Source organism: Ambystoma mexicanum, chromosome 7q (genome assembly GCF_040938575.1).
Source record: "Ambystoma mexicanum isolate Mex_15411 chromosome 7q, UKY_AmexF1_1, whole genome shotgun sequence".
In the NCBI taxonomy this organism is placed as follows: Eukaryota; Metazoa; Chordata; class Amphibia; order Caudata; family Ambystomatidae; genus Ambystoma; species Ambystoma mexicanum.
Genome location: NC_090941.1, coordinates 1,031,688,093 through 1,031,711,827, shown reverse-complemented (window position 1 = coordinate 1,031,711,827; position 23,735 = coordinate 1,031,688,093). Strand labels below are relative to the sequence as shown.

At 46.7% G+C, this 23,735-nt stretch overlaps 1 protein-coding gene across 1 annotated transcript in view; it reads left to right on the top strand.

Moving 5' to 3' along the window:
* Nucleotides 1–23,735, top strand: part of LOC138528109 (protein sel-1 homolog 3-like) — a 397,280-nt gene that overhangs the window by 309,803 nt on the left and 63,742 nt on the right. The window contains exons 16-17 of the mRNA XM_069639562.1: nt 16,968–17,095; nt 19,023–19,106. Coding sequence (XP_069495663.1) covers nt 16,968–17,095; nt 19,023–19,106 — 212 coding nt within the window. The remainder of the gene's footprint in view (nt 1–16,967; nt 17,096–19,022; nt 19,107–23,735) is intronic.

The window sequence follows — 23,735 nt, the reverse complement described above, 5'->3', positions numbered from 1 at the left end:
CCATTACAGAAAGTGGGAAAATACCTGCAAATAAGGCTTAGTAATCGCAGACATGTTTCGGCCTCATTGGGCGTCATCAGTGGGGTGCAACTTGGGGCTGCAGGCACGGGCTACTTTGAGCTTCAGGTATGGCTTCGTGAATCTCAGTTCATCAGCCAAGCCCTGGTGCCGCGCAACTGTGATCGTGCATCATTGGGAATTGATGTTTATAATGTCAGTGGCCCTCATTACGACCTTGGCGGAGAACCATGGTGCTATTTGCACCATGGTCCATGGCGCTAAGCTGCCAACTCCGCCATGGTGGTTGGCGGACTTACCGCCCCATTCCGACCTTGGCGGGGCGGTAAGTCCCCAATCCCCATTTACCCTTCCCCATTCCCATTTTTGCCCCATAGGGTATAATGGTAGTGGGGAAGGCGTTAATTACGCCACCGTAAATTACGGTGGCGTAATTAACAACAAGGTCCCTTAGCGCCATGGATTTTAACGCCTGCTAAAAGCAGGCGTTAAAATCAACATGGCGCTAAGGGAACTCGTACTCAGGCGGAAAGGGGCGCCATGGTTTACGCCGGCGTAAAACCCTTTCCGCCAGGGTCGTAATGAGGGCCAGTGTCCTTAAACTATGATATTACTGGAAGCACTCAGCGGTGTATGATACACCAATCTAGCTCTCTTCATGCTCTCACTTGTCTCTCGCTCAGTCTGTTTCCCTGTCACAGTCGCTGTCTCTTCCTCTGTCTCTCTCACTCTCTCGCCTTCCCTCGCTCTCTGGTTCTGATTCACAGATGCAGTTTAGAATGGTGCAATCCCATAGGAAAATGTTCTGTGAATCAGGCCCAGAGTGTCTCTCCCTCTTTTAGGCAGGGGTGGACTGGCCTATAGGGAACTCTGGAGATTTCCCGGTGGGCCTCTGCACTCTGGACCTCTTTTCTATGGTATTTCCAAATGTTCTCATAGGAAAAGCACTGGGCTTGCTGAAAATGTGTCATATCGGGCCACTTTGAACTTTATTTCCAGGGCCTCTTTTGGACCCCAGTAATTATTTCCAGGACCTTTTTTAGTTCCCAGTCCAGCCGTGCTTTTAGGGGTGGGTGAATTCTTCACGAGTAGAGCAAAAATGCGACATTCGCAGCATTATTTCTGCGTCTTTCGCGGATAACTGCGACATTCACACTTTTCATGATTTTCATGATTTTCGTGCACCTTTTCGCTGGTTCGTCGCCCAAACCCTCCATATATGTGCATCCATGTGGCCAATACACAAAAAGTATTGTCTGGCATGACGCAATACACAAAGGGCCACATTCATGGAATGTTTTGCACGGTTCAAAGTGACTTTAAACTGCCGACACAAATCCTGATTCATGGAGCTGTGTAAAGGTTCTTTTTGCAGTGCAAAGTCAGTACACTTTGCGCAGTTCCATGAATCAGGGTTTGTGTCAGCAGTGCAAAGTCACTTTTCAGCAGTGCAAAGTCACCTTGAAGCGTGCAAAGAATTCCATGAATGGGGCCCAAAATCACTGCATTTCATTGACAATCGCAGCAATTCTCTGATGTTTTCTGCAGGCACGAAAGAAACTGAGTCACTTGCGTCATTACATTTGCAGCTCCGCAAAGGACTGTTGCAGGGGAAAAAGCACAAGGGCCAAAATCCCGGTGAAATTCTTATTTCATGCGAACAATACAAAAATATCCATCGACATGGAAATCCTCTCTCTCTTTCTCGCGCGTGCGCGGTCTCTCCCCCATCTCTCTCTCTATCTCCCCCTCTCCCTCACTCACTCTCCCCCCTCTCTCTCTCTCCCCCTTTCTGCCTCTCTCCTTCCCTCTTTCTCTCCCCCTCTCTCTCCCACACTCTCTCTCTCTGTCTCCCACTCGTTCTTCCTCTCTCTTACTCTCTGCATCTCTCTTCCCCCTCTCTCCATCTCTCTCTCTCTCGTGCGTGCTCTCTCCCCCTATCTCTCTCTCTCTATCTCCCCCTCGCCCCCCTCTCACTCCCCCTCTCCCTCTCTCTCCCCCTTTCTGCCTCTCTCTTTCCCTCTTTCTCTCCCGCTCTCTCTCCCACTCTCTCTCTCTCTCCTACTCAATCTTCCTCTCTCTCTCGCTCTCTCCATCTCTCTCCACCCTCTCTCCATCTCTCTCTCCCTCTCTGTATTGCTCTCCCCCAAAAGTGCATGGAACAACCATAAATCATAAATGCAATTATAGAGCAAATACCTTGAACGTAGACAGACACAATAACTCACAGCCACGCACTCTTAGAAGATAATCAGCTCTTATATGGCTATTTATTCAAATCTTAGAAGTACATAGAAATGACTCACAAAAATAAAATTGACATAGAACACAGAGGAAGAAGTAAAGAAGTGAAAAGGAAATACATCACCGTGAGCGTAACATGATTCCTCATCTCGTCCAGAAGCGGCTGGAAGACCCCGGGAACAGCCAAGCCGAGAGGAGAGCACCACAGCTCACAGGAGGGCTGGACGTAAGCGTCCTTCTCCGGCTGAAGTCTCACCTGACCACCTCTGGGTTTCCACATATATACACACTCCACAAAGGGGAGTCAATTCTCGAACCTTCTGGAAATTGCACTTGCGCAGTTGAGGAACAGCCGTCAGTTGCCAGCTGGGTCAATCGAGAGCTCCCCCCAAGAAGCGCAGGACCTCCCTTCTCTAAAAACACGCTTCACGGAGAACAGTAGCAAACCATAACAAAGTTAGCTTTCCCAGCAGAAATGTCCTTGACCGCATACCAGGTTTGGAAAGCATGTTTTTCTCAGCACTGTGAATCTAACACTCAGCAAAATGTGTGCAGCTTTTCACTGCGGTATGAAGTAAATATCCATCATGGCTCTGATGGCTCCCAAAATGCGTTGCGCACCAGCGCCATTTTAGATCGAGCATAACAATTCCACCCTTGGATATTTACCTTCCATAACCCGGTGGCACAGGAACCGGTCTCTGAAACATACGAAATGTTAAAACTAAATTGGGAATACATTGAATGCAACAACAACAAGCAATTATGATCGATAATATAATAAAAATGCAAGCAAAAACATAACGCAGTGTACCCCAAATATCAGGAATCCATGATAATTAGCCAATCCCACCAATTTCTATTACAATCTTGAGACACTTGAGAAATGAGATCCCTCAGACCTCGAATATGACTTTCAATAGATCGTGAATGGTCACTTAAATTGAAACAACACATACCTTCAAATGCGTTACACCCTAAATTATGTTTTAGCAATAGATAATCAACAGCAGCTCTGTTCTGCAAAGTTGCTTTTCTAATAACTTGACTATCAAGGAGTAATTCTTCTAAAGCCTGTGAAGTATGATTAAGGCTTTTAACTACTAAACATGCTAATTTCATCAAAGATTTGTAACCTCCAGCAGCTAAACCCCAGACTCCCACTAATGAAAGGGTTAATGCTAGAACCTCAGCTTCTGATAACAAATGTACATGTGAATCACAGTCAGGAGATAGACCTACAGATTCAAAAGTTGACCTTTTACCTCGAGTTATCGCTGGGTGTAAAGGAAACATCATTAGTCCTAATCGAGTTAAAGCACAGGACCTCCAGAAATGTTTGGTGGAATATAAGTGTATGTGATGTTACCACATGAAAAGAGCCATCCTGTTGGAAGTTTCACATGATTCAAATGACTAGCAGTTATCACTGTATGATTGCAGGACATAGGGCCTCATTACACGGATGGCGGTAAGGATTTACCGGTACCGGTAAAATACCGGTACCGGTAAATCCTTACCGCCTTACTACAGGCGTTAAAAACCAGGCCGCAAAGGGACCCAGGGAGCTAATTACGGTACCGCAATTTGCGGTACCGTAATTAGCGCCTTCCCCATTCCCATTGAGCCCTATGGGGCAAAAATGGGAATGAGGAAGGGCAATGGTGGAAGGGGGAATTACCGCCCCGCCAACCTTGGAATGGGGCGGTAATTCCCCTTTCCGCCAAGGCGGTGCCGGTATTTGACCGGCACCGCTAATAGCGCCATGGTTCTCCGCCATCCGTGTAATGAGGCCCATAGTGTTATTTACACTGGTGCATTTGTGTGACACTCGTGAACACAGTCGCCTCTCGAACATAGTATGATAGCGCTGATTGGGCAACTCTATTTGTCGGCATTTGCCAATTTCTTGTGCATTGCAGGTCATAACGTAACATACATCACCTTGGGTTGTATTGTAGGTAATAACACGTGTCAAATTTCTCCATTTACGGTCAGTCTCTTGGCAGAACCGACAGTATTCATAAACTGAAAAAGATTGTCTAATATCTGAATCTTGAATTAAAGAATCATTGTGTGTGACGCCGAAGATATGCTTTAAAACCGGAACAGGCGTTGGCACCGCTACTAAACACGTAGTCAATAAAGCTTCAGCATTGGGCACATCAGTAAGACAAAAGTGTGATATGTTCAGTACTTGCTATGCCAGCTATATCCACATATTCTCCTCTTGCGTAATCATAGGAGAGTGTTTCCGCCTTCCTACGAACGTGTCTTGCACGACTGGCATCAAGGTTGTTTTCACTGGCTCCTGATGTGTTTGTCGCATTTCACGAATCCATGTCTTCTCTCTGGTTGGCTTTTCGGCACTGGCATAAGGCTGCTTGGGGACAACATTATTCATCACTATCAGAATCCCCTTGATCACTGGCACAGATGTGACATTTTTCATTGGTAGTAGCAGACTGTTTAACTCTCCCAAATGTAGTCCATTCAGTGCCACAGTTACACCAACCAGACACAGGATCTACAAAGTAAACCCAGAAAAGAGATATCAGTGTTGCACATCACTCTCTCAGGTAACATTTGTCTGTAGGTACATATTGCCATTTCTTTCTACCAGGCTCCATAACTAAAACTACTTGATCTTTGCCTGATGCAATAACATCTGCGGGCGCTGGTGGGCCACTTGGCTTTTCCACCCACACCTTTGCACCCGGTACCATACTGTCTGAAGAGCCAAAACCGCGATCCCCACGGGTCGTTAACACTGTAGGAGGCTCACCCTTCTTAATCATGGACAACTTAATGGGAATGACTATCAATTGGGCTACTCGATCACCCTTATGGATTGATAACAATTAATCCCCAATATTCATTAGGATGACTTTAATCTCACCCTGGTAATCAGCATCAATTACCCCTCCCAACACTTGAACTCCTTTCAATGCTAGGCCAGATCTAGGGGCAATCCATCCCATATGCTCTGGGGGAATCTCTACTCCAATTCCTGTTTCAATTACAACTATTCCTCTTGGATCTAATCTGATTTCTTCATGGGAATGCAAGTCTACCCCTGCTGACTCTGGAGTTGCTCGATAGGGAGCTAAAGAACCTGGAGTAATTTCCCAGTACAATAGTGTTTCTCTGACTGAATTGGGTTGAACCTGTAAAGTAGGAGTCATTAATCGCATCAAAGGAGTTTCATGTTCATACACACGCCTATTGTTTAATACTTGCACCGCATTAAACACACGATCATGCCAGCCTGCCAAACTACCGTCTCCAGATTTGCGCAACTGTTCTTTCAATAACCCATTCATTCTTTCAATTAACCCTGCAGCAGCTGAATGGTAGGGGACGTGATACAGCCACTCAACTTTTCCTGACAAAACTCCTGGATTAGTTTGCCTTTGAAATGTGACCCATTGTCACTTTGAATCTGCAAAGGCACTCCATAATGTAATATGATCTGATCTAACAACCTGATGGTGTTTAGTTGGGTTGCACGTTTGCACGGCAAAACCATCAAATATCCTGAGTATGTATCCACAATAGTGCATGCATACTGACAACCTCTGCTGATTGGCATGGGACCGATATAATCAATCTGCCAAATTTGACCTTGTAATTTTCCTCTTCTCAATGTGCCTCGAACAATTTGGGGGATAGGTCTATGCAATTGGTGTTGGCACACGGGACATTGCAAAATAATCGTTTTCACTACTTTTAAAGGAAGACTGATTCCTCGAGCTTGTGCCCACCTGTTAGTAGCCTTTTCCCCAAGGTGCCCACATTTCTGATGGGCCCATTTGGCCAAACCCTCCAAATCGTCTTCCTGAGCCTCTGCATCCACTGATGAAATCTTGGTGTGTTCGTCTGCAACAGAATTAAACCAACGTTCTAATGAGTCTGTGGGACAATGTGCGTCCACATGGTATACAGTGACTTCACTTTGTAATAACATTTCTGCAATATCTTGCCACAGTTCTTTTCCCCACAACTGTTTTGAATGAATCTTCCACCCATTCTTTTGCAAAGTTGGCAACCACACTGCCAACCCATTCGCCACTGACCATGAATCTGTGTACACATAACACTGACCAGGGGTCTCTTGTTTCAATGCTTGGTAAACTGCGTAAAGTTCTGCGAACTGACTGCTCTTTCCTTTCCCTGTCGTTGTCAACATTTTTTTTGTTTTGGGATTGTACGACACTGCTTTCCAGTACCGCTCAGTTCCCACATATCGAGCTAACCATCCGTGAACCAAGCATGCTCTGTTTGCTCCACGGTTAAATCGCTGTAAGGTACTCCCCATTTCACGGGAGACTCACGTTTTTCAGGCACTTCCGGTGGTATGTAATCTGAGGGCGGTATGTTGCCTACTTGCTCATGTAATTTTGCCACTCCACCCTTTCCTGATTTGGCTCTGTCTTGAATATACCATTTCCACTTAATTATGCTGGCTTCTTGAGCATGTCCTATTTGATGCGTTTTAGGAGAGCTCAGTACCCATTGCATGATTGGTATTTCTGGTCTCATGAATACATCATGGCCCACCGTCATCTGCTCGTTATCAACAAGAGCCCAATAACATGCCAGCAATTGCTTCTCAAACGGAGTGTATGAGTTACCAGCGTCGGGCAACTTACGATTCCAAAACCCTAATTGAACATGTTTCCTGTCTTGTTTCTGCCACACACTCCAGTTAGCATAATTGTCTTGTACAGACACATTTAATTCCACTTCGCCTTCCTTCAATGGCCATAAATCAAGCACCTGCTGCACGGTGTCTTTCGCCATCTCAAAGGCTTTCTGCTGCTCTTCCCCCCACTGAAACTTATATTTCTTTCATGTCTCCTTGTAGAGGGGGCCAATATCTGCCCTAAATGAGGAATGTGCTGTCTCCAAAACCCAAACAGTCCTATAAACTGCCGAGCTTGCTTTTTGTTCATTGGAGTGGTAAATTCAAGTATTTTCTGTCGGGCTTTTGGCATCATTTCTCGGTGCCCATGATGCCACTGAATTCCTAGGAATATCACTGTTTCAGCTGGGCCTTGAATTTTACTTGGATTAATCTCCCACCCTTCCTTTTTCAATCCTTGCATAAGGACATCTAACTGGCTTTGCACACTGTGCTCAATCTTGCCTTGGATCAAAATATCATCAATGTAATGAGAGATTTGTATGTCAGGTTTACACGGTATCTTGTCTAAATGTTCTGCCACCAGCCGGTGACAGATAGTGGGGCTGTGCATGTACCCCATAAGTAGCCTCGTGAAAGTGTACTGACGTCCACTCCACGAAAATGCAAACTGTTCTTGACACTCGTCAGCAATTGGCACGGAGAAAAATGCATTAGCTAAATCGATCACTGCATACCAAGTCCCCTCAAACTTTTGGACATTTTCAATCAAGGTAATAGCGCCTGGGACTGCGGGCACTAAGTGAGGAGTATGTTTATTCAACTCTATCTTTTAACAAAGCCAAAAACATGTCTTTTCGGGACACTCAGGAGTCTCTGCTGTCTTGCCGGCTGCCTTCGGTTCTTCTCTCACTACGCCCCTCTCTCTCCCGTGGCTTGTTATCACTCTTATCCCACTCTCCCAAGTCTGCAAGTTGCCGAATGGCATCTGCTGCCTCATCAGTGGCCTTGCCCATCATACCTATGAGCAAAGTCATAATGACACTTTTGCATGCGGGTGGCGCAGTTCTAATCACCATGTTTCGAGTTGAAACTGAGGGCGGCACGGCTCCCATATGATCAGGAGCATCTATGTGAATCGCCTCTTTCATTGCATGCTCTCTGACTTTTTGGATTGCTTCTCTCAACGTATACCATTTTGTTTCTTCACTAGGCCAATCTGTGGTAATAGGGTATTTACGGTTACATGCTTGGGCTACCAGGTGCAACAAAGACACCTGCGTATCTTGACCATTTGCATCAGGGGGCGGTCTTGCTCTTAAGACCTCCTGTACATTGGTGTCAATTGACAGGGGTAAAAAATGCGGTGAATCCTTAGATTCTACCTACAACCCTGCAGCACCCCATCTAGTAATCTCACCATCCATGTCAATAAAGCTTCCCCTGATTTTTGCCGCAAACGGGTAATAATTTCCCCAACCTCCTGTTGTGTGTAATCCTCCAGCGTGGTTAAATCCACCATTCCGACAGCAGGATTCTGCGGGTGGGGTCCGGCTCGCCGTGTTCTAATGGGCTTAGCCGCCACTGTTTTCTGTTTTGCCTCTGGTTTGGGGTCAGACTCATCTGCGGAACTACTTTCTAGACTGGTCGAATCAAAAATATCACCATCCCACTTATCCGGATCCCAGTCTACACCAGCGGTAGCGATTACCATTGCCACCTTTCTTTTGTTAATCCCTCCCCGTCTTTTCCTATACTGATACCGGGCCACTCTGACTGCTGCCCTCTCAGCCACCGCATGATATGTGTCGGCCTTATCTTTAAACAGTTTCATTTGAATCTGCTGCATTAACGCAGTCTGCCGTTCTGCAGCCAGCTCTCTCTCTAATCGCAAGACCTCATTTTTCATTTACACCTTCATTTGATGTATTTTCCTATAAGCATGCAAAAGAACCCAACCTCGCCTACCTAACGCCGCACATTCTTTGCCACGTTCTACTGGAACTTGTTGCAAGCATGCCATTACATCAGCCGGATCGGCATCTCCCAGTCCTTGTTCCCATGTTTCACTTGAACCGGCACCACATCCCACGCCTGAGACAACTTATCATATGGACCCTTAGTCCATCCTGGAATAACAACATCAGAACAGTCACCGCCAGTGGTTACTTTCTTCTTCCTGAACAAACTACTCATTATCGCAAACAAAACAAAACCTTGTTGAATCTATATATTTTCTTCTCCACGCTGCAATCACTTCCACAGGCACTCACACACTTACAAAAGAGAGAAAAAAAACTTCACTATTCAAAAACTTCACTTACAAGACAACCAAATCCTATCTATGTTTCAACAGATTCTTGAATACTCGGAACAACTCATCACAAGCATCCTGTTTGTAATGCCAAAAATGTATTGCTCTCCCCCAAAAGTACACAGAACAACCACAAATCATCAATGCAATTATCAAGCAAATACCTTGAACGTAGACAGACACAATAACTCACAGCCATGCACTCTTAGAAGATAATCAGCTGTTATACGGCTATTTATTCAAATCTTAGAAGTACATAGAAATGACTCACAAAAATAATATGGACATAGATCACAGAGGAAGAAGTAAAGAAGTCAAAAGGAAATACATCACCGTGAGCGTAACAGGATTCCTCATCTCGTCCAGAAGCGGCTGGAAGACCCCGGGAACAGCCAGGCCGAGAGCACCACAGCTCACAGGAGGGCCGGACGTAAGCGTCCTTCTCTGGCTGAAGTCTCACCTTACCACCTCCGAGTTTCCGCATATATACACACTCCACAAAGGGGAGTCAATTCTCGAACCTTCTGGAAATTGCACTTGAGGAACAGCCGTCAGTTGCCAGCTGGGTCAATCGAGAGCTCCCCCCAAGAAGCGCAGGGCCTCCCTTCTCTAAAAACACGCTTCACGGAGAACAGTAGCAAACCATAACAAAGTTAGCTTTCCCAGCAGAAATGTCCTTGAACGCATACCAGGTTTGGAAAGCATGTTTTTCTCAGCACCGTGAATCTAACACTCAGCAAAATGTGTGCAGCTTTTCACTGTGGTATGAAGTAAAATATCCATCATGGCTCCGAGCGCTCCCAAAATGCATTGCGCACCAGCGCCATTTTAGATCGAGCATAACACTTTCTCTCCCTCTCTCTCTCTTTCCCTCTCTCTCTCTGTCCCCCTCTCTCTCTCCCCTCTTTCTCTCACCCTCTCGCTCTCTCTCCCCCTCTCTCTCACTCTGTCCCTCTCTCTCACCCCTCTCTCTCTCTCTCTCCCCTCTTTCTCTCCCCCTCTTTCTCTCCTTCTCTCTCTGTCTCCCCTCTTTCTCTTTCTACCCTCTCTCTCTCCCACCTCTCTCTCTACCCTCCCCTCTCTATCTCCCTCTCTCTCTCCCTCTCCCCTTCTCTCTCTCTCTCTCTCTCTCTCTCTCTCTCTCTCTCTCCCTCTCTCTCTCCTCCCCCTCTCTCCCTCTCTCCCTCTCCCTCTCTCTCCCTCTCTCTCTCTCCCTCCCTCTTTCTCTCTCCCCCTCTCCCTCTCTCTCCCTCTCTCTCTCTCCCTCTTTCTCTCCTCCCCCTCTCTCCCTCTCTCCCTCTCCCCCCTCTCCCTCTCTCTCTCTCTCTCTCTCTCTCTCTCTCTCTCTCTCAAGGCTGTTGAGGGGAATGTGGATTGGCTCTGTGGGGGAAGGAGCGCTCCCAAAATGCATTGCGCACCAGCGCCATTTTAGATCGAGCATAACACTCTCACTCCCTCTCTCTCTCTTTCCCTTTCTCTCTCTCTGTCCCCCTCTCTCTCTCCCCTCTTTCTCTCACCCTCTCGCTCTCTCTCTCCCTCTCTCCCTGTCTCTCTCTCCTCCCCTCTCTCTCCATCTCTCTCTCCCCCTCTCTCTATCACCCTCTCTCTCCCCCTCTCTCTCCCTCTGTCACTCTCTCTCACCCCTCTCTCCCACTCTCCACCTCTCTCTCTTCCCCTCTCTCTCTCCCTCTCTCTCTCCCGCTCTCTCTCTCTCTCTCTGTCCCCCCTCTCTCTCTTTCCACCCTCTCTCTCTCCCACCTCTCTCTCTATCCTCCCCCCTCTCTCTCTCTCTCTCTCTCTCTCTCCCTCTCCCCTTCTCTCTCACTCCCCTCTCTCTCCCTCTCTCTCTCCTCCCCCTCTCTCCCTCTCTCCCTCTCCCTCTCCCTCTCTCTCCCTCTCTCTCTCCCCTTCCCTCTTTCTCTCTCCCCCTCTCCCTCTCTCTCTCTCTCTCTCTCTCTCTCCCTCTTTCTCTCCTCCCCCTCTCTCCCTCTTTCCCTCTCCCCCCTCTCCCTCTCTCTCTCTCTCTCAAGGCTGTTGAGGGGAATGTGGATTGGCTCTGTGGGGGAAGTAGCCTCGGTTTCTGACAGTCCTTGTAAGGTACCAGAGGACTACTCTTTGGGGTCTACCATTGTATTTATTTTACATTTGTAGTCAATAATGAGTGTTTTGGCATACTGTAACTAATGTGCTAGTTCAGCAGCGCTTGTAACCAGTTGGTAACCAGAGCACAAAATGAAACATTGCATTCGTGCTCACAAAAGAAACAAATGACTGGTTTTAAACTGAGCATGACCCTTTCCAAAAATGCAGGACATTTTGAGAAGAAAAATAATGCGTTTTCTCAGCCAAAGAAACTATTATAAATTAAAGAAAATTATGATTTAATTTTACTAATTAGGCCTCATTATGAGTCCAGTGGCAGCTGCCGCTGGAGTCATTTTTTTTCCACCACCCGGGAATGGGGACTCACTGGGGCATTACAGCCCGGCAGTCCCAGTGATTTCCTATTGCCGGGTGCCGGAATGGATTACTCCCATTCCCATTTGAATCCCATTGAACTCAATGGGAATGGGGAGGACGGATGTACCGGCACTATTCATCAATGGTGCCGGTGCATCCGTCAAAGTCTGCGAGCGGGTGCCGTTCCGCCCGCCAGGTCAGACCTGGCAGGCGGAAAGGCACCCGCTCGCAGACTGGTAGTTTGCCGGACGGGCAAACTTGTAATGAGGCTGTCAACCAGCTCTTTTTTAAATTGTACAATGTTCATTTCTACTGATCTCTTTCAGAATATATTGTAGTCCTGATAAGAATGTTACTCTTGTGTTACTGAATAAAGCACATTATTAAATCCAAGAATAATCATATACATTATTTTCTGATAGAAGGTTATCATTCCAAGATGGCCATTCTAGTACACTCCAATTATATTGTTTCACAATAACTGAGAAATTGTGGGAACAAATAGCATCAGTGAGGGTTCCAGCCTTCTTTGCATGAAATGAAAGAGCATTTTGTGAACATAAGACTTTATATTTGACAAATATGTGTGTGATAAAAGGGTTATATGCTTGAACTACTAAGTACATAATTCCCACTGTGTTTGGTGCACATTTAATTTTTAACAACATCCAACCTGACATTAAAATGTTTGTAACATTGAAGCATATACACTGGTTTTGGGCCCCCTAAGGATTTACTTGTGATGATAAAATGGCTAAAACATCAATAATTCCATTAGGGTCCGAAGGCAGTACTAAAATGTGGTGTATTTTGGCTGGTATGTGGCTGTGGATGTCTCTGTACATTCTCAGTTCCCAATACATAGACCTCCTAAGTGAATTAAATAGATACAATACTATTGCACGACACTCCAAATATCCTCCTAGAAGTTGCGGCTTGAGTGCTCGACCATTCCTACCCTAGGTCAGTAGATGACACTAGGGATAGCAAAGCCTGCTTAGATATGTGAGAAACTTCCCCAGGCACCGAACAGGCCATTATCCTCCAGAGCAAGTTAAAAATGGGGTCAGTGAATCCAGAGACGGCTGCAGAGGTTAGGCAGCTTGGTTTGCATTCAGAAGGAAGTAGGAACCTACAGCAGGACCTAGGATGTAGGACGCTGTAGGACGAACACAAATGAAGTTGGTGCTAATCCAGCAAGGAGTTATTTCTTTCTCTCATCTCTTACATGGAAAGCTGCCCAAGGCCCTATTTCTTCTGAATTTCCTGTGTTGATTGTGTTCGCCATTTTCAGCATGGCTGCAGTATTTATATGTCAGCCACTGGTAATGCAACCCTAAGCCACCCACCTCAATTACCCTTTTAATGTCTTGTGTTCAGTGCATGGGTAGTTTACTCATAAACGTGAGAAAGCTATGGTGTCAGTGTACACAAGGCACAACTTTTAGCAGGGTATGTGGGGTGTGCATGGATATAATTCTCTTAGGATGCATTGAGACCTGAGCATGTGCACTGCAACCCTTAACCGGCGACCCTTCTAGAATTCTGCAAGGGCTGGACGGGCTTAATTTTCCAGCCACTTTATCAGCACTTGTAATCTGAAGCTGAAACTAGCTCATAGCCCAGCATGGATTATGTACTTAGTGAATCTAGCATACCATCCTTTTATCGCAGACATGTTTGGCAAATATAAAGAAGAAAGTCATTCTTATTCACAAAATGATCTTTGATAATTTTTTTTTTTAACCAAGCTAGAACCCTCACTAGTGCTATTTGTTTCCATCCCCTTCTCCATAGGGACATTGTGGAGGAATACAATGGCAGTGTAACAGAATGCACCTCTTGGAATGACAACCTTCTATCAGAACATTGTTTATATATTATTCTAGGTTTTGATCATGTACTTTGCTCATTAAAACAAGTGTAACATCCTTATTGTGGATGCAAGATACACTGGACGTGATCATTAGAAATACATATTGTACAGAGTTACAAAGAGCCAGTTCACTGTAGAACTTCATAATACATACAGGAGCAATCTCTAGCCTTCTGCAGGTTAAATAGTGTACATTTCAAATCCAAGATTCAGGATTACCTGGAGAAAACCACAGTTCTCCTATGCAAGCTCTGGATCGAAGCGAGGAAGTTTATAATCAAAGCCGCCTTTAGTTTAGCCTTGCAGTTCTGCCAGGTCTCCGCATTCAACAGTGTTGAGATGGAGCAACCTGCTCTTTGCAACCTTTTCCCGATTTTGAAAACTAGGGACTGCAAGGTCAGATCTTGTTTGCTCTCTGAACCGTGCTTTACTCACATAGTCACATCTAGCAACAGTTCTTTGGAGAAGATTTCTTCTTCCTACAAGTCAATGGGTGTTACGAAAGATGCAGCTTTGCATTCTGTGAACGCCCGGACCACTGCTTTAATGCAAGAACAGGTGCAGCATCAGGGGTCTTCTGATGAGAGCCCAGTGCTACAAATCAAGGGGTGGACCACTTTTTCAGGAAAGACCCAGAGCTGCACTTCAGGAGCTTGTAGTCAGGCTGTTTCTCACATGGTTCCAGCAGGTGCAGGAGTCTAGACATTTCTGGTCATTTCAGGAGCAAATAGTTACTGCACAAGTCTTTGAAGTGTTTTCTCGCAGTCTCATTGGTTGGCGTAGTGGCCTATAAAGTCTATGATTGCAGGACGGGGATATAGATGGCCAATGGAATGCTGTAGAAGCTAGAAGATTCTAGCACTGGAGTAGAGACGATCTGCACAGAATCCTGGAAGGTTCCATGCCCGGGCACAGGTAGCAGATGCAGCCGGCTGTCGTCCAGTGGCCACAATTCTTCGAGTGGGGATCTCGGGAGGGATAACATTCAGAAATCTCATGTCAGGGAGTCTCGAATGCTTGTGACTTGCCTGGTCCCTTTGGGTCAAGAGGAGGGCAACGGGTTGCTCATCTTCTGTATGCTTGAAGAAGGGTGGTGTTTGTGGACGCTGATAGAACTTTCCATCAAAATGGAGTCTAGGAGGTTTGCATGTCCGGCAGAGTTTGCTCACAATGTGTCTTTCCGGTTGACTTCTTCTTCTAACATTCAGGATACACCCCCAGGTTTGAGCAAGTATGGTTCCAAACCGTACTGTTAAATAAGAAACTCGGGGGCTTAGTGCAGACACAGATGAGATTCACACAGGTGAATCCAGTCAAATATTAGCTAGCTCGTCAGTCAGCGGGTGCTGTCATAGTCCAACTTTTCCGGGCATCTTCCTGGGCTCTCACTCCTGGTGGGGACTCCAGGAAGAATCCACACATTAACCAGGGAGAGCATCATGCAGTCCTCGCTTCGAGAGACAAGAAGAGGCCAAGACCATACATGGAAACCCCCGCGCCCAAGTCACTTGATCACAGTGCACAAGTTTAGGCGGTTCAACCTGGTACTGGATATCTCTGTAGGGGCACCCTTAGGTTACCTTAGAATGTACCCCACTATTATCACACATAAAGGTTTTGCCACAAACCAGGGGAGTCCATACAACCAGCTGCGTGTGGAGACTCGTACTAAGACCAGGGCACCTTTGGGGGCATGTTTCCTCTATGAAGTTTGGGGACTTTCAGGGGCATATATGGGAACTGCATCTCTCATGAGGCCTCATATTCCTACTCATAAGAGAAAATGTTGGGGTTACCAGTAAAGAAAAAGCAAAAAACACAGAGGTCTCTCCAGAGATGTTTTACTCATAACTTTCGATCTCGAAAATATGATTCTACTCTACAGGGCCCTCTTTGCTCTCTTATGTAAGATTGGGGGACCACAGAATTAGCCCCCTCCTAGGAACCCATCACAGCACTGCAACATTGACACTTCCCTGTGTTCAGTATGACAGAAGTGGGTGTACCCTATGGATAGGACGCCCACTCCTGCCTCACCATCCTTGACCTCGCAGATGTGAGACTCTTCTAATCGAGCGTGGCGGATGTGGCCCGACTGCTATGCCGCATGGTGTGGCATAATTATAACTTGAGATGGGCGGTCATATTGGTGGTTCGGCAGTACTTGGGGCAGGTCACCCAAGATGGCCTTTTAAGATTACTTGGTGGGACTCCCGTTACCTTGTTTAGTGAGTATGGCAGGCCTCCTTGGTCCTGTCCTCTGCCATATTCCCAAGTACTGTCTAGGAAATCGTCTGTTGGGTGGGTCAAGCTGAGGCATACCAGCTCACAATAGTGGGTTATAACGGGGGCTATTTTTCCCATTTGCTCCCAGCGTGCCCTTAACACAGGAGCAGGGTGATAACACTCATTTCACACGGCTGATGCATGCTGGGGCGTCTTCATTTTGTCAACATAACATTGATGACGTCATTATTTGTTTAAAAACAAAATGGGTGATGGCTGCAAGGTTTAGAATTAATCGCACCCTCTAGCATTGCTCTGGGCAACCCTCCAGACTATTGTTCTTCACCTGCCAAGCCATTACAGAAGGGGAAACACCATATGCAAATCAGGCAAACAGGGAGGTCCAGCCCAAACTACTTCGTCATATCCCTTCTGCACGAGACCGCAAGCGTCCCCAAACATGTTTCGGCCTCGTTTGACCTCATCAGTGAGGAGTAGCTTTGGTCTCTAGGTTCAGCAGGCATGGGACCCATGTCTGGGCTTACCCGTCCCACTCAGGGTGAGTACAGCAAAACAAAAGGGGTGATGGCTGGAAGGTTTAGAATTAATCCTAACATCTGACATTGATCGGAGCAACCCTCTAGACCATTGTTCTTCATCTGCCAAGCCATTACAAAAGGGGAAAGACCATATGCAAATCAGGCTTGGTCCCACCCCAAAAGGGGCAGTCATTATTTGTATTCATGCATTGGCTTTGATGCATCTAAAACAAACAACGGCTCACATTGTCTTAGAATAACATAATTGAATTGGAACAGCAGCATTATTTGCAGGTTGAATTTTGGCATTCATCTGACTGTTTCGTAACAAAGTATCCTTTAAACAAAAGGGACAATACTCTGTTTTTACCACATTATGACATATTACAAATGACTTCAGTACAAGTGATGTTACAGTAATATGTCATGTTAATGATCAGCTTTGGATACATCTATTGCTGAAATGTTTATAACTTCTCAGCCACACGATCTCCAGAGATTGGATCCATGGGTTCAAAGTCAGTGCTTGTGAAACTTTGACCTTATCTTGACCTTTAAATTAAGTTTTGTGTTTCTAGACCGGAAGTGCCTCTTACTCAAGCCCAGTGACGCGTACAGAAACTGACATGATGCTCTTGTTTTCAGTTTGCTGCTTACACTTATTTCTGGAAATCTGCCATGCGAGGACACATCGACGCAGCCGTCCATCTCTCCGCCTTCTGGATCCAAGGAATCCCCGGGGCGGTGCCCAGAATGCCCATTGATGCTGTCCTGTACGTATCCACCCACACATCGAAGAGTGTTGCATGATGTGATCAAACATTGCACAACCATGGAAGCCAGGCATGTTGCAGATTAGAGACAGGCCGACAAACATGGCTACAATACACATTCAGTGGAGCCTAGCCGCGTAGAAGGTCGACATGTTGCGCTGAATTTCCAGCTCCTTAAACAGCTGTAGCTAGTAGGCTCTGAGGGAATAGGGGCTTTCCAGTTATTGTTACACAGGAGTCGGGGTACGCCACGTGACACTTGAAAGGATCAATTTAGGCTGCTATGACTGTGAGTCTAGACCATTCTACAATTTGAGGACACGCCTTGGGACATTTTGGTCTCCTGTAAGCACATGCAGACCATCCCATGTCATTGGTACTATGGTGGCAGCAAGGCATTGATATGATATGATATGATAGGTTATTTATAACATGCTTAATACCCAGAGGTTTCTAAGCGCGGACCCAGGGATCGAACCTGTGTTGCTCCGTGTGGTCTTGCTTCCAAGGCGAGCACGTTGCCCCTGAGCTAAGCGCAAAGCCAGCATGTATAGGAACGTGTACATTCTTATAGCCTATATGCATGAAGTCATGATGATGCTTCCTTTTCAAAGCGCACATACACCAGTGAAAGGGCTGTTAGTATTGCATAAGAAACCAGGTAGGAGGCAAGTGCAGAAGTTGCTATGGGAGGCTATGCAAGGAGTAGCCATGTTTTAATGCCCTGCTAGAAATCAGCTACTACAGGTCTTCCCTAGAGGATGTGGCCTGCAGATCGTCGAAGACGTGCCACTGTAACCATGTACTGAGTGGCCTGTCTGGGTGGCTATGGTGAAGCTTCCTGGTTACAAACGTGGGCACTTGCTTGTAAAAGGCAGGACAGAGGTACTCAACTTCCATGCATTTAGACACTCGGTTAATCAGTGGAGTCTCTTATACTGGGGTGGCAAATGTTTGACACACAATATAAATCCTGAGCCCAGAGGGCTCATGGGTGGCATGGCGCTTATTTGAATGGCGCTGGTCACCAATAACAGAAGCGGACATTGTAAGGCATGTCTGAGTGAACTTATAAAACTCTCCACCTACATTCTTCTGGGATACTCTGATCTCTGGCTTCTTCTCACAGCTCCACAAACCATAACATCTGCACTGGAGGTTATAGTAGCGGCTTTTCTGCATAAAGGCCCCGGAGCAGAGGACATATACCAGCCTTATGCTGTGTGGGCCGGAATCCAAATTTCATATAGCAGGGTCCTCATTACAAAAAACATCATTGCAAGGGCAATTAGTACCACAAATATATTCTTGCAAAGCATTATTGCACCAGGGCAGATTTCGCCGTAGTGCTAGGACTAGGGCAGGCATCCCCCTCGTCTAGAAATGCATTGAAAGAATGTCTTTTGCAATAGGGCAATTTTTGCCCGAATAATTGAACTGGTACCAGTGCACGGTTTCTGTAATACCACTGACGCAGATCCTTGCACAGATCTGCCCTCAGCATATGAGGGGGCTTTAGCTCATGTCTGATCATCTGGCAGGGTCCAGAATCAAAAGTCAGCCAATGACCAGGAAGGCTCCTGGCTGTGATTTCCACATCCCCTGCCGCTAGCATGTCAACGCTGACATATGAAGATGCTTGTGTTTTACATTCTTCCTCTCGTATGCTTCTGTTGAGTTGGGGGGGGGGTCACCAGAAAATCAAAGAAAAAGGCACCATATCACCAACTTTCAATATTTGCTAAAAAACAATGAAAAGCCTACATGTGTTGAATGGTTCCGTAATGGTGGCATTTTGGCAGTGTACCAGACTTCTTTTGTTAGTTGTGCGTCGATACTAAGGATGCGTGCCAGAGAAGTTGTCACTTAGTATGAGCATGAGCTTCTCTTCTTTAACGTCAACTTTTTTTAAATCTTCGATTGACAGTTGGTCCAAATGGGCATCAGAAAAGAACGGGTACCTGGGCGCCATCCTTCGCAAGTCTCTGGATGCCTACCTGCAGCGGGACTGGTCAGTAGCCTCTTGGAATGTATTTTAGGTGCCATGAAGCAGCCATCTTGAAGTATGTCTTTTGCCATCGCAATCTACGAGTCTCAGTGGGAATGGAATATGTAGAGGAAATGTATAGAATACTATAAACATCACATACCTTCATAGAATTAAATCCCCAGAGTGCCGTAAAATCATTCTAATGGTCAGATTCAATGTCATCCCACTGGGAGCCATGATGCACCGATTAGATTTAGGGAGGGTATGTCCATGCGTTCTAGGCAGGGAGGAAATTTAATGAATTTTTGAATGACTTGTAGATTTGTTATTGTATTAGGAAAAAATGGCGCAGGCCGCATTGTATTAAAAACAATATTAGGGCATGTACGAACGCTATGTTAATGTTCATGTCAAGCTATAAGGAAAAATGTTTATATGCCATTTTTGACTATGAGAGAGCTGCACTGAGAGCGAGATGATGAGACAGTATAAACCCAGTACAGATGCATACAATGTTTTCGTCTCAGTGAAGCAAGCATTCGGCCTCATTACAAGTCCAGCAGTAACCTTGCCCGGTGCGACCAGCACCCATATTCAAGACCGCTACACTCGTAATGCGGCCCATTAAGTGGAGAAAGCAATGCAGTTCAAATGTTTATGAACAATTGTTAGGTTTTTAATGGTGTTGGTAATTTATGTTTATTAAGCAATAAGCCCCAAGCCTGGGCAGGGGTGTATTACCACTTCAGGTAATGCTCCGGGACCCATAGTTGCATGAAGGCCGCAGGGCATTACCTGAAGTGGTAATGCCCCCCCACCCCAGCGAAGGCCTTGTTGCTATTAGTACTCCGGGCTGTAAGAATGGGGTGCTAATAGAGTCTTGAAGTTGTGAGACACCATCAGCATTTCCCAACTTGAAAAAAGAAAGAAAATAAAGATGGCTGCCATGGAACAGGAAGAAGGGACTATCCGTAGTCCCCTCTCCCTTTCCATGGCAGCCATTCAAAAAAGAAGAAAAAAGTTAAAAAAGTAAATAAAGAAGATGGCCGCCATGGAATGGGGATAAGGTACGTTGCCCCTTCTCCCTTTCCATGGCAGCCATTAAAATGTGATTTTAAAAAAGTAACCATAGAAAATGGATGCTAGGAAATGTGGAGAAGGGACTAGATATAGTCCCTTCTCCCTTTACATGCTGGTCAGGTGTGGAAATGGATGGAACATCGAGGGACGCGGAACAAGTACAGGTAAGGCTTTGTCGGGCTGGTAACGACGCGGCCAGGGCCAATGAGATTGCAGGTTACAATCTCATTGTCCCTCGTCGGGTACTAATGTATAATAATCTGAATCAACATTTACTTCAAATAAATATCAGGCAAAGAAGTTTAATGTTAAAGGTTTTTAAGAGTGATAGACCATAAAACCCAGAGAAGAGTGGAGTACTTGTCTGCTCGGGCTAGCCTAGGAGAGCTTCATGTGTAGACATTGAACACTCTGGAGTTTACATATTAAAATACAGAAGACTATACCATGAAACCATACATTTCCTGGTGAAAGGCAACATTCACGGTCAGGTTGGCATATGCTGATATGAGAAAAGGGATATTCAAATTAAATCAGCCTGCCACCGACTGTGTTCTAATAATGTCTACTCAGTGGTACCATCTGAAAGAGCTGCAAGTAATGCAGCAGTACCATGTACATACTAGATGAGCCAATAGAAAGTAGGAACCCATGCTAGGCAAGCGTGCCGGCGCAAAGTAGGTCTAATAATCAGCAAGTGAAACTAAGCATAACTATAAATATAGAAACAACTGAGGAGATAACCACAAGACCAGGGTGAACAAAATGTATATATTTTGGTAGTCTTACATAGCAGTCAAATCTGAATAATTGGCCAAATCAGCAGCTAGCTCCCTTGCCAAACGAGTACAATGGACATGCACTGCCAGGTATATAGTGGCTTCGGTGCCGTGTATGGGACTCGCTACAGTACTGTTTAACTTTCTCACACACATTCACGCAATCATATATACCCAATTACGCACACAAGGTACTTTCACACAAACAACAAACAAACATATACATATTTTTTTGTTTTAAATTACACTTACCTGGACCTCATACAATGGATTTCCCCCTCCTGGTTCACAGGCTTCCCTCAGCAGCATGTTCTCCGTGCAGCAGGTCAGGGGGTTAGGTCTCTCCCAACTCCTCCCTTAGCCCCTCCCCTCACAGGTCCTCTTTCCTGTTGTGGAATAAGGCCAGGGTCAGCATGCTGACCCCACCACTAGCTTGAGGCAGGCAGGAAGAGGCAGGGTTGAAGAGGCTCCATCTTTTCCATGCACTGGAATTTCTAGCACCCATGGATTGAGATGAACCCTGTGACATCACAGCATGTGTTCCTAATGATTTTCAGAGGCTCTCCATAAATCAGTGCATGGTCATCTATCTCACCAGCCCTGCTCCATGGACAGGGCTATCTGTGGCATGAATCAGTGCATGGCCGTCTATCTCGACAGCCCTGCTCCATGGACAGTGCTGTGTATGGCATGAATCAGTGCATGGTTGTCTATCTCGCCAGCCCTGCTCCATGGACAGGGCTATCTATGGCATGAATCAGTGCATGGCCGTCTATCTCGCCAGCCCTGCTCCATGGACAGTGCTGTGTATGGCATGAATCAGTGCATGGTCGTCTATCTCGCCAGCCCCGCTCCATGGACAGTGCTGTCTATGGCATGAATCAGTGCATGGCCGTCTATCTCGCCAGCCCCGCTCCATGGACAGTGCTGTGTATGGCATGAATCAGTGCCTGGCCGTCTACCTCGCCAGCCCCGCTCCATGGACAGTGCTGTGTATGGCATGAATCAGTGCATGGCCGTCTACCTCGCCAGCCCCGCTCCATGGACAGTGCTGTGTATGGCATGAATCAGTGCATGGCCGTCTATCTCGCCAGCCCCGCTCCATGGACAGTGCTGTGTATGGCATGAATCAGTGCATGGCCGTCTATCTCGTCAGCCCCGCTCCATGGACAGTGCTGTGTATGGCATGAATCAGTGCATGGCCGTCTATCTCGCCAGCCCCGCTCCATGGACAGTGCTGTGTATGGCATGAATCAGTGCATGGCCGTCTATCTCGCCAGCCCTGGTCCATGGACAGTGCTGTGTATGGCATGAATCAGTGCATGGCCGTCTATCTCGCCAGCCCTGCTCCATGGACAGTGCTGTGTATGGCATGAATCAGTGCATGGCCGTCTATCTCGACAGCCCTGCTCCATGGACAGTGCTGTGTATGGCATGTATCATTGCATGGCCGTCTATCTCGCCAGCCCTGCTCCATGGACAGGGCTATCTATGGCATGAATCAGTGCATGGTCGTCTATCTCGCCAGCCCTGCTCCATGCACAGGGCTATGTATGACATGAATCACTGTGTGGCCGTCTATCTACCCAGCCCTGCTCCATGGACAGTGTTGTGTATAGAATGAATCAGTGCATGGCCGTCTATCTCGACAGCCCTGCTCCATGGACAGGGCTATGTATGGCATGAATCCGTGCATGGTCGTCTATCTCGCTAGCCCTGCTCCATGCACACGGTTGTATGACATGAATCACTGTATGGCTGTCTATCTCCCCAGCCCTGCTCCATGGACAGTGTTGTGTATAGAATTAATCAGTGCATGGCCGTCTATCTCGACAGCCCTGCTCCAATGACAGGGCTACGTATGGCATGAATCAGTGCATGGTCGTCTATCTCGCCAGCCCTGCTCCATGCACAGGGCTATGTATGACATGAATCACTGTATGGCCGTCTATCTCCCCAGCCCTGCTCCATGGACAGTGTTGTGTATTAAATGAATCAGTGCATGGCCGTCTATCTCGACAGCCCTGCTCCATGGACAGTGCTGTGTATGGCATGAATCAGTGCATGGTTGTCTATCTCGACAGCCCTGCTCCATGGACAGGGCTATGTATGGCATGAATCAGTGCATGGTTGTCTATCTCGACAGCCCTGCTCCATGGACAGGGCTATGTATGGCATGAATCAGTGCATGGCCGTCTATCTGGACATCCCTGCTCCAATGACAGGGCTACGTATGGCATGAATCAGTGCATGGTCGTCTATCTCGCCAGCCCTGCTCCATGCACAGGGCTATGTATGACATGAATCACTGTATGGCCGTCTATCTCTCCAGCCCTGCTCCATGGACAGTGTTGTGTATAGAATGAATCAGTGCATGGCCGTCTATCTCAACAGCCCTGCTCCATGGACAGTGCTGTGTATGGCATGAATCAGTGCATGGTTGTCTATCTCGACATCGCTGTCCATGGACAGTTGTCATGATCTGGAAGTTCCAGGGATTCTAAGGAATCGGTTGGAGACAATACACTGCACACCCAACAGGAACCCACCCACATGCAAAAACAAGATGCTACACTGTGGGGAAGGTCCTGCTCACGCTCCTAGCCCGCGTCCCTCCTTGGCCTCCAATACGTCTTCCTTGATGCATGTTGCAATGGAGCCTCCTGGATGCAGTGATGCGCCAGGGGTTCTTGTAAGCCCATAAGAACGGGCTGGCTGGAAGAGGATGCGGGCTCCGCAGCGTACGACCCCCGATCATGTGAGGAGTTGGGCGCGGCAGCGCCATAATCAT